Source organism: Haliaeetus albicilla, chromosome 12, assembly GCF_947461875.1.
Source record: "Haliaeetus albicilla chromosome 12, bHalAlb1.1, whole genome shotgun sequence".
Taxonomy (NCBI): Eukaryota; Metazoa; Chordata; class Aves; order Accipitriformes; family Accipitridae; genus Haliaeetus; species Haliaeetus albicilla.
This window is the reverse complement of record NC_091494.1, coordinates 5341505-5355794: the sequence shown is the minus strand read 5'-3', so window position 1 is coordinate 5355794 and position 14290 is coordinate 5341505. Positions and strand designations below refer to the sequence as shown.

At 61.3% G+C, this 14290-nt stretch overlaps 1 protein-coding gene across 7 annotated transcripts; it reads left to right on the top strand.

The window, feature by feature from the left end:
• The first annotated feature begins 1833 nt into the window (after window positions 1–1833).
• Window positions 1834–14245, top strand: AP3B2 (adaptor related protein complex 3 subunit beta 2). 7 transcript variants are annotated; one of them, XM_069797710.1, is made up of 27 exons: window positions 1834–2012; window positions 4947–5022; window positions 5144–5218; window positions 5354–5449; window positions 5536–5696; window positions 5838–5904; window positions 6838–7020; window positions 7122–7301; window positions 7539–7636; window positions 7932–7986; window positions 8134–8205; window positions 8370–8432; window positions 8655–8787; window positions 8870–8979; window positions 9055–9231; window positions 9316–9502; window positions 9604–9722; window positions 9952–10063; window positions 10372–10590; window positions 10660–10811; window positions 10901–10961; window positions 11327–11433; window positions 11541–11772; window positions 11877–11961; window positions 12574–12671; window positions 13382–13520; window positions 13753–14245. In XM_069797710.1, exons 1-27 carry the CDS (start codon window positions 1900–1902, stop codon window positions 13901–13903), a joined length of 3321 nt encoding a protein of 1106 aa, XP_069653811.1. In that variant the 5' UTR covers window positions 1834–1899; the 3' UTR covers window positions 13904–14245. The 7 variants fall into 7 exon arrangements, with proteins under 7 accessions (XP_069653811.1, XP_069653812.1, XP_069653813.1 ...); XM_069797711.1 differs by having other exon boundaries at window positions 1835–2012; window positions 7125–7301; XM_069797712.1 differs by having other exon boundaries at window positions 1836–2012; window positions 7125–7301; window positions 10372–10570; window positions 10646–10811.
• The last annotated feature ends 45 nt before the right edge of the window (window positions 14246–14290 follow it).

Sequence of the window (14290 nt, the reverse complement as noted above, 5' to 3'; positions counted from 1 at the left end):
CGCCTGGAGCACCTCCTCCTCATCCTTCACTGACCTGGGGGTCTGCAGGGTTGTTTCTCTTACATGTTCTCACTCCTTTCTCCGGCTGCCGTTTCTGTGTCTTCTGCAACCTGTTTTCCTTCTTAAATATGTTATCACAGAGGCGCTACCACCATCACTGATGGGCTCAGCCTTGGCCGGCGGTGGGTCCGTCTTAGAGCCAGCTGGTATTGGTTCTCTTGAACACAGGGGAAGCTTCCAGCAGCTTCTCCCAGAAGCCACCCCTGTAACCCCCCCAGCTGCCAAAACCTTGCCACACAAACCCAATACAGTGGGACAACTCCTGCACCCCCAGCTCTGTGTTTGCATCCTGACCTGAATTCCCCTGGGGCTGGCCCATGGGCAGTGGGGACAGCTGACACACCCCCCCCCCCCCCAGACAGCTTTCTCTTGCGGGTGGAAAGCCAAAATGAAGGTGGCAGCTGCGGCGGTGGGGCCATGAGTATCCCCAGTGTCATCCCTCCCTGGCAGGGCTGTGGGGTCCCCCAAAGTGGGATGGGTTCCCCAGGAGGGCTGGGGGTTCCCCAAAGGGGACCAGTGTCTCCATGAGGACTGGGGTCTCTAGGAGGGCTTCAGAGTCCCCGGGAAGGCTGTGGGGTCCCCAGGGGGGCTGGGGTCCCCAAACACAACTGGGATCTCCAGGAGAGCTTTGGGGTTCCCAAGAGTGCTGGGCTCCAGCTGCCTGCACTGGTGGGGGACCCAGCTGCTGGATGACTTTTTTTTGGGGGGGGTGGGGGTTGGTGTCCTTTCCGCTTGTTGGAGCTTAATTGCCATTAAGTTTTAATGCATTAAATTGCATTAAATTGCATTTTAATGCATTAATTGCATTAAATTTTGCTACCTGAAATCTGCCCGTTGTCTCTCGCTGCCTCACTCCTGCATGATGGGGTGAGAGAGCTGCCTGACTGGCAACCAGCCCCTTAGGGGCTTGTTAGCTGCGAAGAAAAATAATAACTGAAATATCTGCCAGATCAATAATTACCTGTGAAGATGATTATTATTATTATTATTATAAATAATAACAATAATAAATAATAATAACAATATCTGTATTAAGAATAAATAATATAATACATATCACATATCTTACATCATACATCAAATATAATATACTAAATACCATATACTATATAATGTATAATGTATAATATAGACTATAATATTACAGAATACAGAATATAATCAATATAATCTGCAATATAATATAATGTAGCATAACATAAAACATAAAACATATAGCATATAATGTAGAATGGATTATGTATAATCTAGTATGATAGACTATATATAATATCATATAATTAATATAATCTGCAATATATTCTAATGTAATATAACATGTAATATATGGTAATAGTCACAGCATGTAGCATACAATATACAGTATATAGTATATATCTAATGTATACTATATAATGTATTATATATGAAATAATGTAGTATGATATAATATTATTTAATATAATATATAACATAATGTAAAAGAATGTAAATATGTATAATTATATAATCTATCATGATATATGAGCTATATGCTATATACCATATAATCACATCCCAAAGACTACTACTAGCCCAAATAATGCCCCTTTTACCGCTGACTCGCACCCAAACCTGTGCAGGTGGGGGGGGGGTGGTGGTGGTGGTGCAGGGCTGGAGACCCTTTTTGGGGGTGCAAAGCCCTCCCCCCCCTCAAGTCAGGGAGGGGTCGACCCACCTGGGCGATGCCCCCCCCCGAAAACGAGCATCCCTGGAGGACGGGGAGCGTGGGAAGCGTTAGGGCGGTTCCCGTCCCCGCATGACGCTGACATCAGTCCCGGCATCCCAACCGCCCGCATCCCGACCGCATCTCCCGCCGCCATGGCGGCCAGCCCGGCCTACGGGGAGGAAAAGGGGGGCTCCTCCAGCCTGGGAGAGCCCGAATACGGCCACGACCCCGCCAGCGGCGGCATCTTCTCCTCCGACTACAAGAGGTAAGGACAACGGCGGGGAGGGACAGGGGACAATGGCTGAGCACGGCTGGGTGGCCGCCACCACAGGCCTTGGCCGCTGTCCCCGGCCAGGGACGTGGTACCCGACTGGGGGCTGGCCACGGTCCCTGGGGTGGGGACAGGGATGAGGATGAGGATGGGGATGGGGATGGGGACGGGGATGGGGACGGGGATGGGGACAGGGGACGCGGTCACGCCGCCGCCACTCTGCAGGTTGCAAAGGCCGGGGAGGGTTTCAGGGAAAAATCGCAGGGTTTTGGAGATGGTGTAGCGGGGGGGGCGGGGGGGGGGGGGAGATGCGTGGGGACCCCCACTGCACCCCCCGCACCCCTGGGCTGGGGTTACCCCGGGCACATTGTCCCTGCCCCGGGCTCTGCTGGCTCCGGTGGCTCTCCGGTGACGGCACCCCCCCCCCATCCAGGTCCCCAGCGTGGGGGGAGCTGAGAAATGTCACCCGTGTGGGGCAGGCTGCGGGGGGGGGTGGGGGTGGGCAGGGACACAGAGGAAGTTGGGGGGGGGTCCCTGGAGCTGCAGGACTTTTGGGGTCCCTTTGTCCCCCCAGCCCTGGCAGTGTGCCCCACTCTGGATGTGTCCCCCACCCTGACCTGCTGGCAGTGTCCTCAGTCTGGCAGTGTGTGTGTCCCCTGTGGTGGCATCCCCCATTCAGGCACTGTCCCCCATCCCTGGACCCCTCCCTAATGCTGCAGCAGTGTCCCCCTGTCTGGCAATGGCACCCCTCCTGCCCCTTGCAGTGTCCCCCACTCTGGCAGTGTCCCCCACCCTGCCCTCCCGGCAGTGTCCCCCCTCCCTGATCCCCTGGCAGTGTCCCCCACTCCGGCAGTGTCCCCCCTCCCTGATCCCCTGGCAGTGTCCCCCACTCCAGCAGTGTCCCCCCTCCTGGATCCCCTGGCAGTGTCCCCCACTCCGGCAGTGTACACCCAGCCCTGTGCCGCTGACCGTGTGCCCCAGTCTGGATGTGTATCCCCAGTCCTGACCCCCTGGCAGTGTCCCCCACTCTGGCAGTGTCCCGTCCCCCCCCTCCCTGATGCCCTGGCAGTGTACCCCTTTCTGGCAGCATCACACTCCCTACCCCTGGCTGTGTCCCCCAGTATGACAGTGTCCCCCCCCCAACCCTGATCCATTGGCAGTGTCCCCCAGTCTGGCTGTGTGTCCCCCATCCATTGCCGCCTGACAGTGTCCCCCAATCTGGCAGTGACACCCCAGTCCTGACCCTGATGCTGGCAGTGTCCCTGAGGCTGGATGTTTCCCCTCATCCCTGTCCTGCTGGCAGTGTCCCCCCATCTGGCAGTGTCCCCCCCTCCCGAGCCCCTGACACTGTTCCCCAGTTTGGCTGGGTCCCCCCATCTCTGACCCCCTAGCAATGTCCTCCAGTCTGGCAGTGTCCTTCAGCCTGGCAGTGTTCCCCTGTCCCCAAGTCTGGCAGTGTCCCCTGACCCTGACCCCCTCTGGCAGTGTCCCCCAGTCTGGCAGTGTCCCCCCGCCGTGCCCCACTGGCATTGTCCCCCCCGTCTGGCAGTGTCCCTCAGCCCTGACCACCCTGGCAGTGTCCCCCAGTCTGGCCAGGTACCCCATCCCTGAACCCCTGATGGTGTCCCCACCACCTGCATGCTGCCCTTCACCAAAGCCTGTCCCCTTGTGGCCACAACAGATCTCTCACCGTCCCCATGAGCCATGCATGGCACATGGGGCAAGAGAAATGCCCCCCAAGTGCCACCTCACTACCCAGGTGGGACACCCACAGGTGTCCCATCCCACCACCCCACCACGAGGTGGGTGTCCCACCATGCCATGGGGTCCCCAGCCAGGATTGAGCCACTCAAAGCACTCAGGGAAGGAGGTCCCTGTGATGTCCCCAAGCCACAGCTGCAGGATGGGTGTCACTTGGGACGTGACACCCTGGTGTGGCCTCGTCCACTGGGAAGGGCGTCACGATCGCGGCTGCAACTCAACCTCAACCCCAGCATCAGGTTTCAGCCGGCCGTGCTGGGAGGAGGAGCAGGGCCACAGCTCTCCTCAGGGCCACCACCTCCGGCCAAAGCCATGCTGTCCCTGCCACCAGTGCAGAAGCTGCTGCAGCAGCTACCAGCGGGGCCGGCCGGCTGGCCGAAAATATCGGTGGGTGGTGACGCGGCCGAGGAGGTGACGAGCCCGGTGCTGGCCACCGAGGCTGGACAACCTGCCTGCTACAGCGCCCTGCGAGCTGAGGAGCTGCGGCCACTTGCTGGCCCCGAGCCCGCGGTAGCCACCGGCACTGGGCCACCACCGCGGTAAGATCCCTCCAAGGAGCCCCCCATGAGACCCTCTGGTGACAGTGGCTCTGGCCGAGCATCGTCCCATGGGTGCCAACCCCACTGCTGTGGGTGGATGCAGCCTTGCAGGTCCCCCCAGTTTGGTGGGGACAGATGTCCCTTAGAAAAGTGGACAGTGGTGACAACCAGCCTTATAAAAGGCTGGTGGCATTTTCCCAGCCCAGGGAGGGGACTGGGGAAGGGCTCTGCATCAGGACACGCTGGCATATCCATGCCACCGTGCCCATGAGGGGACAAGGGACACACAGCCAAGCTGGGCTGGTGGCCGGGATGGAGCCGGTGATGGGCGCCTGCTCCCTAGGAAGGGATTTGGGGACATCCTAGGGTGACAACCACGGCTGGGCTGGGACGAGGTCCTCGTCCCAGTGCCCAGGATGGGGACAGAGCTGGGTACCAGCACCGCACCGGTCCCTCCGGCTCCTCTTTCACCTAGCTGTAACCCAACTCCTATCCCCATAAATATTGCATGGTGAAGGGCTGGGTTGCCAGCTTGATGGCAGGCAGGGAGCAAAAAAAAAAGAAGACTAAAAATGGTTAAAAATGGCTGAAAATGGAGATTGGGATTTCTCCCCGCATTGTGGTGCAGGCATGATGACCTCAAGGAGATGCTTGATAGCAACAAGGATTCGCTGAAGCTGGAGGCCATGAAGAGGATCGTTGCGGTGGGTGTTGTTGTCACCAGTGGGGACCACTGCTGGTGCCAAGCCATGCCGTGCTGTGCCATGCCATGCTGTGCCATGTCGTGCCAGCTGCCCCATGTCATGCCGCTCCTTTACCCCTTAGATGATTGCCCGGGGTAAAAACGCCTCCGACCTCTTCCCAGCCGTGGTGAAAAACGTCGCCTGCAAGAACATCGAGGTGAGGAAGGTCTTGGGTGGCCCTGGTGGCATCCATGGGTGTCCCCAGGGTCTGGCACCTCCCCTGCAGGAGGGTTTTGGGGATGGGCTGGGTTTTGGGGGGCTCTGAGGTGGCACCACCACCTTCACCCTGCAGGTGAAGAAGCTGGTATATGTCTACTTGGTGCGCTACGCAGAGGAGCAGCAGGATCTGGCCCTGCTCTCCATTTCTACCTTCCAGCGAGGACTCAAGGTGGGCTTGTTTGGGGACCTGGGAGAGGTCTGGGGGGACAGCGAGCCCCCCACAGCTGCACTGCAGCCCCCCACATATTCCCACAGGACCCCAACCAGCTGATCCGTGCCAGTGCCCTGCGAGTCCTCTCCAGCATCCGCGTGCCCATCATCGTGCCCATCATGATGTTGGCCATCAAGGAGGCCGCCTCGGACATGTCTCCGTACGTGCGCAAGACAGCTGCCCATGCCATTCCCAAGCTGTACAGGTAACTGGGGGGTCGGCTACTAATTTTGGGGGTACCAATAAGGGTCCAGTGCTAGAGTCTCAGCTGCTTGGTGCAGGTAGGGATAGGCAGGGATGGGGAGGAATTTGGTCCGGCCGCACCTGCCCTGCTCTTCCCTCGCAGCCTCGACTCGGACCAGAAAGACCAGCTCATCGAAGTGATTGAGAAGCTGCTGGCAGACAAGACCACGGTGAGCGGATGCTGTGTCTCCCCTGCCCCTAAATCTGGGGATGTCACCATTCCCACTGACCCAAGTGTCCTTGTGGGAATGCAGATGTTCCCACCAAATTGGTGTCCTTGTGGGGACGCAGCCATCCATGTAGAGCTGGCATCCTTGCAGTGATGCTGCTGTCCCCACCGAGCCAGCATCTTCATGGAGATGCTACCATCCCCACTGGTATGGCGTCCTTGTAGCAATGCAGCTATCCCCGCAGGGCTGGCATCCTCATAGGGTTGCCATCGTCCCCACTGATCCAACATCCCCACAGGGATGCAGCCAGGCCCAGAGCCAACATCTTTGTGGGGTTGCCACTGTCCCCACAAAGCCAGCATCTTCGTAGGAATGCCACCATCCTCACTGATCCAGCATCCTCACGGGGATGCAGACATCTCCACCAAATTAGCATTCTCATGGGAATGCAGTCTTCCCTGCAGAGCTGGTGTCCTTGTGGGGATGCCGCTGTCCCCAGTGGGCCAACATCCTCATGGAGATCCCACCATCTCCGCTGAGCCGGCATCCCCATGAGGAAGCCACCATCCCCACCAAACCAGCATCTTCACAAGGATGCTACTGTCCCCGCTGAGCTGGCATCCTCATAGGGATACAGCCATCCCTGCCAACCAAGCTTCCTCACGTGGATGCCACCGTGCCCACTGATCGAGCATCCTCGCAGGGATGCAGCCATCCCTACTGACCCAGCATCCTCATGGAGATGCCACCATCCTCACCAAAATGGCATCCTCACGGAGATGCCACCATCCCCATCAAAACAGCATTCTCCCGGGGATGCCACCATCCCTACCAAACCAGCATCCTCATGGGGATGCCACCAACCCCATCAAGCCAGCATGATGATGAAGATGCCACCACCCCCATGAGTCACCTTGGGCTTTCCCTCCCCAGCTGGTGGCCGGCAGCGTGGTGATGGCATTCGAGGAGGTCTGCCCAGAGCGCATCGACCTCATCCACAAGAACTACCGCAAGCTCTGCAACCTGCTCATCGACGTGGAGGAGTGGGGGCAGGTGGTCATCATCAACATGCTGACCCGCTATGCGCGCACCCAGTTCCTCAGCCCCAACCAGAATGTGAGTGCGGGATCCTCAGGGTGCCCTGGAAGCCCCCAGGGAGGTGGGGTGAAAGGGGGGTGCTGTTGGGGGGGGGTGGTGCAAGGCGTCCCACCTACCAGCAGGAGTCCTTGCTGGAGGAAAGTGCCGAGAAGGCCTTCTACGGCTCTGAGGAGGAGGATGCCAAGGATGCCAAGGCAGAGGTGGCCTCGTTGGCCAAGCGCAAGCCCTACGTCATGGACCCCGACCACCGCCTGCTCCTGCGCAACACCAAGCCCCTGCTGCAGAGCCGCAATGCCGCGGTGAGCCCCCCACTCCAGCCCTCTCCATCCCCCAAGGCCACCAGTGGTGTCCATCAGTCTGGGCTCATGATGTCCCCACCGGCCAAGGAGCCACCGGGCTTCTTGAGGGACACCTAGAGATGGGCATCCCCAGGGTCAGGCTTCCTCCAGGTGCTGCTGGGTGGGACTCTGGGGGACACAGACATCCCTCGGGGTGTCCCTGTGCCCACTGGGTGACACTCAGGTGTGTCCCCGCAGGTGGTGATGGCCGTGGCACAGCTCTACTTCCACCTGGCACCCAAGGCGGAGGTTGGCGTCATTGCCAAGGCGCTGGTGCGGCTCCTGCGGAGTCACAGGTCTGTGGCACCTGGGTTGCGGTGGTCCCTACCCTGCCACTCCAGTTGGCGGGACCCATGGGGAGCCCCAAGACCCTGGGAGAGATCCCCCAAAAGCCCATCCCTGCAGGGATGTCAGGTTTGGGCAAATTGCCAAAAAAGAGGGCTTTTTGGCCCAGCCCAGTCCAGGCATGGGGTGGCAGCATCGTGGTGGCACCAGCCTGGTGGTGGGTCCTGCCCCCTCTTCACAGGGACTTGCTGGGGGGGGGGGTCCAGCCCTGCCCTGGTGATAGTGGTCCCCTCCTTGTTCCCACAGCGAGGTGCAGTATGTTGTGCTGCAGAACGTGGCCACCATGTCCATCAAACGGCGGGTGAGTCTCAGCCTTGGTGAGGGAGGATTTGTTGACTCTGGAGTGGAATGAGGGCTAGCCAGAAGGGTCACCAGGGCCAGCTGCCTGTGGGTGGTCTCAGCGAGGAGGGGGCAGGGATGGCACTAACACCGCTGGCTCTGCATGCAGGGGATGTTTGAGCCCTACCTGAAGAGCTTCTACATCCGCTCCACGGACCCCACGCAGATCAAGATCCTCAAGGTGAGCTGGAAACACCCAACAGAACCCATCACTGGTGGTTTTGGGGCTCCATGGAGCCCTTCCGTGTAGGGCAGCTGTCCTCCATGTCCTGGGGACGAGAGGACAGCAAGGACCTGGTGTCCTGGCACCATGCCCCCATGCTGCCCATCTCTTCTTTCCCACAGCTGGAGGTCCTCACCAACCTGGCCAATGAGACCAACATCTCCACCATCCTGCGGGAGTTCCAGGTATGCCATGGCCATACTGAGGCCACCGGGGTACCACCCTGGCATGGCTCTGGGTGCAAAAAACACCACCATGGAGGGGACCCCCACCAGGAGGAGTGGGCTGAGGCCATGCCAACCCAATGGGTGGCTCCAAAGAGCCCCAACATGTGACCACCACATGGGGGGATGCCCAGCACTGGCATGTGGATGACTTGTCATGTGTGTGTCCCCATACCTGCACAGACCTACATCCGCAGCATGGACAAGGACTTCGTGGCGGCCACCATCCAAGCCATCGGGCGCTGTGCCACCAACATCGGGAAGGTGCGGGACACCTGCCTCAACGGCCTGGTCCAGCTCCTCTCCAACCGGGATGGTGAGGGCACATGGTGGGAGTGAAACTGGGGCTCCATCACTCTTGGGGCAGGACCTTGCTGAGGCTGGGTCTCTGCCCACAGAGCTGGTGGTGGCCGAATCCGTGGTGGTCATCAAAAAGCTGCTGCAGATGCAGCCGGCCCAGCACAGCGAGATCATCAAGCACATGGCCAAGCTCACCGACAACATCCAGGTGGGTCAGGGCGTTGCATGGCCCGCAGGACCAGGAGAGTGGCAGTGGTGCCACGTGCCTGGGGGCATTTTGCAGGTACCAATGGCACGGGCCAGCATCTTGTGGCTTATCGGCGAGTACTGCGAGCACGTGCCCAAGATCGCGCCTGACGTGCTGCGCAAGATGGCCAAGTCCTTCACCAACGAGGAGGACATCGTCAAGTTGCAGGTCATCAATCTGGCAGCTAAGCTCTACCTGACCAACTCCAAGCAGGTACTAGGGACGTGGCCCAACGGCGTGCCTCAGTTTCCCCACCAGGGAGGGAGAGGCTGGCCCTGAGCACGTCCTTTGGCACAGAGCAAGCTGCTGACCCAGTACGTCCTCAACTTGGCCAAGTATGACCAGAATTATGACATCCGTGACCGGGCTCGCTTCATCCGCCAGCTCATCGTGCCCACCGAGAAGAGCGGGGCCCTCAACAAGTATGCCAAGAAGCTCTTCCTGGCCCAAAAACCTGCTCCCATCTTGGAGTCGTCCTTCAAAGGTACCCACCCCTGGTCACAGGGCATAGGGATGCAGGGCAAGCTGTCGCCATGGTGCTGCATGGCTGTCCCCGAGCTGCTGCCACGTCTCACCCTGCTGTAGATCGGGACCATTTCCAGCTGGGCTCCCTGTCCCACCTGCTCAACGCCAAGGCTGTGGGCTACCAGGAGCTGCCTGACTGGCCAGACGAGGCCCCCGACCCCTCCGTGAGGAACGTGGAGGTGCGTGGAGCACCCCAGGGTGCTGGGGTGCATGGGGGGGGCCCAAGGTGGGGGCATCATCTTGAGGTCTTGGGATAGCCCCAGAAGGTGCCCAGGTGCTGCTCAGCTGCCCCATGCCTCCTCCCTGGTGTCCACACACCTGCTTGGGGACAGGAGGGGAGCAAGGGCTGCTGTTTGGGTCCCCCCACCCATGGGCGATGGCTCTGCTCCATCAACCTTGTGCCAGCAGGTTCCTGAGTGGACCAAGTGCACCAGCCGGGAGAAGAGGAAGGAGAAGGTGGAGAAACCTTTCTACTCCGACTCAGAGGGCGAGTCGGGGCCCACGGAGTCAGCAGACAGCGGTGAGGACCCGGTGGCATGGCAGGGCATGGGGCAGGGGCCGCTGTGGTGGGACATTGGGCAGGGGTCACTGTGGCAGGGACATCAGGCAGGTGCCACCATGGTGGGACCTGAGGCAGGGGACATGCCATCACAGTAGCAACGTGGCAGGGGGATACAGGGATGCAGTGGAGGGAACCAGGGATGTGGTGGGGGTTGTGGGGACACAGCGGGATGCAGTGGGAGGATGGGGGGATGCGGTGGGACGCAGCAGGGAGCTGTGGGGATGTGGACGGGACACAGCAGTAGGGCTGAGCTGTGCCCCCCGCAGAGCCTGAGTCTGTCAGCGAGGAGAGCGGCAGCAGCAGCAGCTCCGGCAGCTCCAGCTCCAGCAGTGAGGAGGAGGAGGAGGAGGAAGAGGAGGAGGAAGGCAGCGGGGAGCAGTCGGAGGACAAGGAGGAGGAGGGGGAGAAGAGGCCCAAGAAGGAGAAGGAAGGCTCCCGCAAGGCACCCGCGGGGAGTGTGGGCAGGTACCCCCTGGGAAGGCGGGGTGCCCCCAGCCAAACCCCCACCCCAGCCCCCCCTGAGCCAGACTCTCCCTACAGCCCCAGTGAGGAAGAGGAGGAGGGGGCAAAGAAGGCCAAGAAGAAGAAGGCACCGCAGGGGAGGAAGGGCCGTGCTGAGACCTCATCAGAGGAGGCCAGTGGCTCTGAGAGCAGCTCCTCGGGCTCCGACTCTGGCTCCGACGCGGAGGCCAAGCGGAGGAAGGCGGTGAGGGCCAGGCTGGGCTGGGTGGCAGCGCAGGGACCCCCAGACCCTCCATTCACACCACAGCCCCCCATCTCTCTGCCCCCTTGCAGCCCCCCAGCAGCAGCAGCAGGGCTGGCCCCAAGGAGATCTCCCTGCTCGACCTGGATGACTGTGAGTGGCTGCCCAGGGCGTGTGGGATGGCCATCGTGGTGGTGCTCGGGAAACTGAGGCACGGGCACCCGCCCTGGTGGGGTCAGGGCCCCACGGGTCCTTTGGGAGCTGCCGAGTTGGGACGGGGACCGGTGGGGTGAGTGGTCCTTGTCCCCAGAGGATGGCTGTGGGACAGGTGGCTGTGCTAGCGGGGCTGTCCCTGTTGGGGCTGTGCCCGTGGGATTGTCCCCATGCGGCTGTGCCCACGGGGCTATGCCACCAGGGCTGTGCCCATGGGGCTATGCCACTGGGGTTGTCCCCAGGGGGCTGTGGCTCATCAGAGCTCTGTTAACCCTTTCTTCCCCCCACCCCTCCACACCCTGCAGTCACCCCCCCTCCTCCCCAGCCCGTCCCCTCCAGCAGCATCGTCTCCACCAGCCTGGTGACCGACCTGGAGGGCCTCACGCTCACAGACACCTCCCTGGCACCTGCCGTAAGTGTCCCCAGTGCCCTTCCTGGGGCGTTCTCAGGACCTCTGCCACCCACGGAGGCCACAGGGAGGGGCTCGGCAGCCCACGCCAGTCCCTCGGTCCCTTGCAGCTGCTGAGCCCGGCATTCGGCACGGTGAGGACCTATGAGCTGCTGCACCGCATGGCAGGTGAGGGGCTCTCAGTCGAGTACTGCTTCAGCCGCCGGCCCTTCCCGGGGGACCCCCACATGGTGGCCGTCCAGATCCAGATCTCCAACAACACCGATGCTGAGGTGAAGAGCCTACGGGTCAGTGAGCCCAAGCCGCTCTCTGGCATGCGGATCCAGGAGTTCCCCGAGATCGGTACGGCACGGCACCGCACAGCCGCAACGCTGCCTGGGGGGGACAGGGACAGGGGTTGGCTGGTGAAGGGGACGTGGGACGTGGTGGCAGCCTTGTGGTTTCAGAGCGCCTGGCGCCCGGGGACATGGCCAGTGTGGTGATGGGCATCGACTTCTGCGACTCCACCCAGGCGGCCAACTTCCAGCTGTGGTGAGCACCCAGCGCCGGGCAGGACAGGACGGGTGTCCCAGGGGATGGGGACAGCACAGGGTGCTCCAGAGATAGGGGACAGCAGAGCAGGACACAGGTGCTCCAGGGGATGGGGAAAGTGGGATGTGCACTGACATTTCTCCAGGGGACTTGGGGCAGCAGGGGACAGGTGACAGCAGGACAAGGGACAGCAGGGCAGGGTATGGGGTGCTCCAGGGCACTGGGGACAGCTAGACAGGCAGCAACATCCTTCCAGGGGATGGAGGATGGCAGGAGAGGCCATGGGGTGCCCCAGGGGACAGTGGGGCTGGGTCCCTGCAGGGGATAGGGGACAGCAGAACAGGCACCAGGGTCCTTCCAGGGGAGTGGGGACACTGGGATGGGCATGGGGTTGTCGGGGAACAGCAGGAAAGGCACTGGGCTCCCTGCAGGGGACAAGGAGGTGGCAGCAGCCCCAGGTCCAGCCTGACTGGTTCCCCCTATTCCCGAGGTCTTTTGTGCCTCAGTTTCCCTCCAGCCACCCCCTGCCCAAGGCAGGGACAGGAAGCCGGACACTGGGTGGGGGGAAACATTTTGAGCATGTGCCCCCCCCTCACCTGCCTGTCTCCCCAGCACCCACACGCGCCACTTCTACGTCTCCATCCAGCCACCCGTGGGGGAGCTCATGGCCCCCGTCTTCATGAGCGAGAACGAGTTCAAGAAGGAGCAGGGTGAGTGGGGGACAGGGGCAGGGACAGGGCAGTGCATGGGCACCCACTGCCCCAGCACCGACGCTCACCCCCCATTTTGTCCCCTCTGCCGCCCTTGCCGTGGCCCTAGAGCACCTCACGCGGCCAGGCGAGGGTAAGTGGCTGCTTGGCAGGCCCCTAGACTAGCTCTGTTCTCCTCATCCCCCTCCTGCACCCCGCAGCCTGCGGGTTGGGGTCACCACCCTGGTGCCGGGGTGGCCCTGCTGGGTCCCTGTGCAGTATGGAGGGCTCGTGCCAGCCCTGGAGCTCCCAGCAGTGTGTCCGGTGAGTGATGGGGACACCCCGGCCCCATGTCCCCATGCTTGTGGAGCAGCAGCATCCCCACCCTGGCCCTCCAGATGGGGGTCTGCACTGAGCAGCGGGTGCTCAGTGCCCTGCAGCACCTGGCCCCATCGCTGCCAGTGACCTGAGGAGCCCGTCCCCAGGGATGTGGCTGCTGCCACCAGGCAGGCACATGGGGATGAGCCCAGGAAGGGTTGTGGAAGAAGGATTTTCCTGAATCCATCTCTGCCGGGCTGGAGAGGAGCAAGCAGGGCAGCCAGTTCAGGATGTTGTGGGGGATCCGGATGCAGGCAGCTGGCAGCTGGAGGGGCTTGGTTTGGGGAGGGCAAAACGGGGCCCAGCAGGGACATGGCCAGGAGACAAGCAGGTGCCTCTGCTGCCCGCTCCAGGGAAGCTGACAGGCATGAGCGAGATCACAGAGAAGCTGACGCTGTCCGAGAAATGCCGGAGCGACCACACCATCGTCCAGCAAGTGACATCGGCTGCCAATGTGGGCCGCGTGCCCTGCGGTGCCGACAACGAGTACAGGTAGTTGGACCCCCACACCAAGACCAGGCGGGCACTGTCACCCCTCCAGTCTCACCCGAATCACAGCGGGGACACTCAGGGCTTCCTTTAGGACAAGGAGCCCGCATGAACCAACACGTGACAGTGACCGTGGGCAGCAAACACCTCGCCAGTCCCCACTGGAGCATCCTGGGGGATGGGAAGGTGACAAGGGGACAGCTTTCCCTGAAACCCTGTGTTTGCCTGCGGGCAGGTTCGCAGCCAAGACGGTGACAAGCGGGAGCCTGGTGCTCATCACCCTGGAGCGACGGGAGGGCGCCATGGCCCAGCTGACTGTAAACAGCGAGAAGATGGTTATCGGCACCATGCTGGTGAAGGACATCGTCCAGGCACTGGCGCAGTGACGGCCGGGCCCCGCCGCACCCACAGCCCTGCCCTCCCATCCCCCTCTGCCCCACACTGCTCCCCACAATGCTCCCTGCCCCTATTTCTGCTGGGTTATTCCCTGCACCGATGCCCAGAGGGGTGGAAGGTAGCGATCCCCAGGCCGTCTTCGCCGCAGGGAGGAAGGAGTGGGACGGGGTGGATGGGACGCAGGGCGATGTCCCGCTCAGAGGGGCGGCAGCAGCTCCAGCCCCCACGGGAGCACAGTGTGCCTCCAGCCCCCAGCCCCTCGCCTCCGTCTCCCAGTGTAACCCCTGTTTATTATGGCCAGGATCTCCCAATAAAGCTCTTCTTGAACCTGCTCCCTTCCCCTCTTCTGCTCTGTGGGCACAGCCCCAAATGCCCCC

Excerpts from the sequence above, each read along its gene's own strand:
- AP3B2 (XM_069797707.1), top strand. The coding sequence starts at position 3,723 with ATGCATGGCACATGGGGCAAGAGAAATGCCCCCCAAGTGCCACCTCAC. Across the intron at positions 5,023-5,143 it reads CCATGAAGAGGATCGTTGCG|ATGATTGCCCGGGGTAAAAA; the intron begins GTGGGTGTTGTT and ends TTTACCCCTTAG. Across the intron at positions 13,521-13,752 it reads GGTGCCGACAACGAGTACAG|GTTCGCAGCCAAGACGGTGA; the intron begins GTAGTTGGACCC and ends GCCTGCGGGCAG.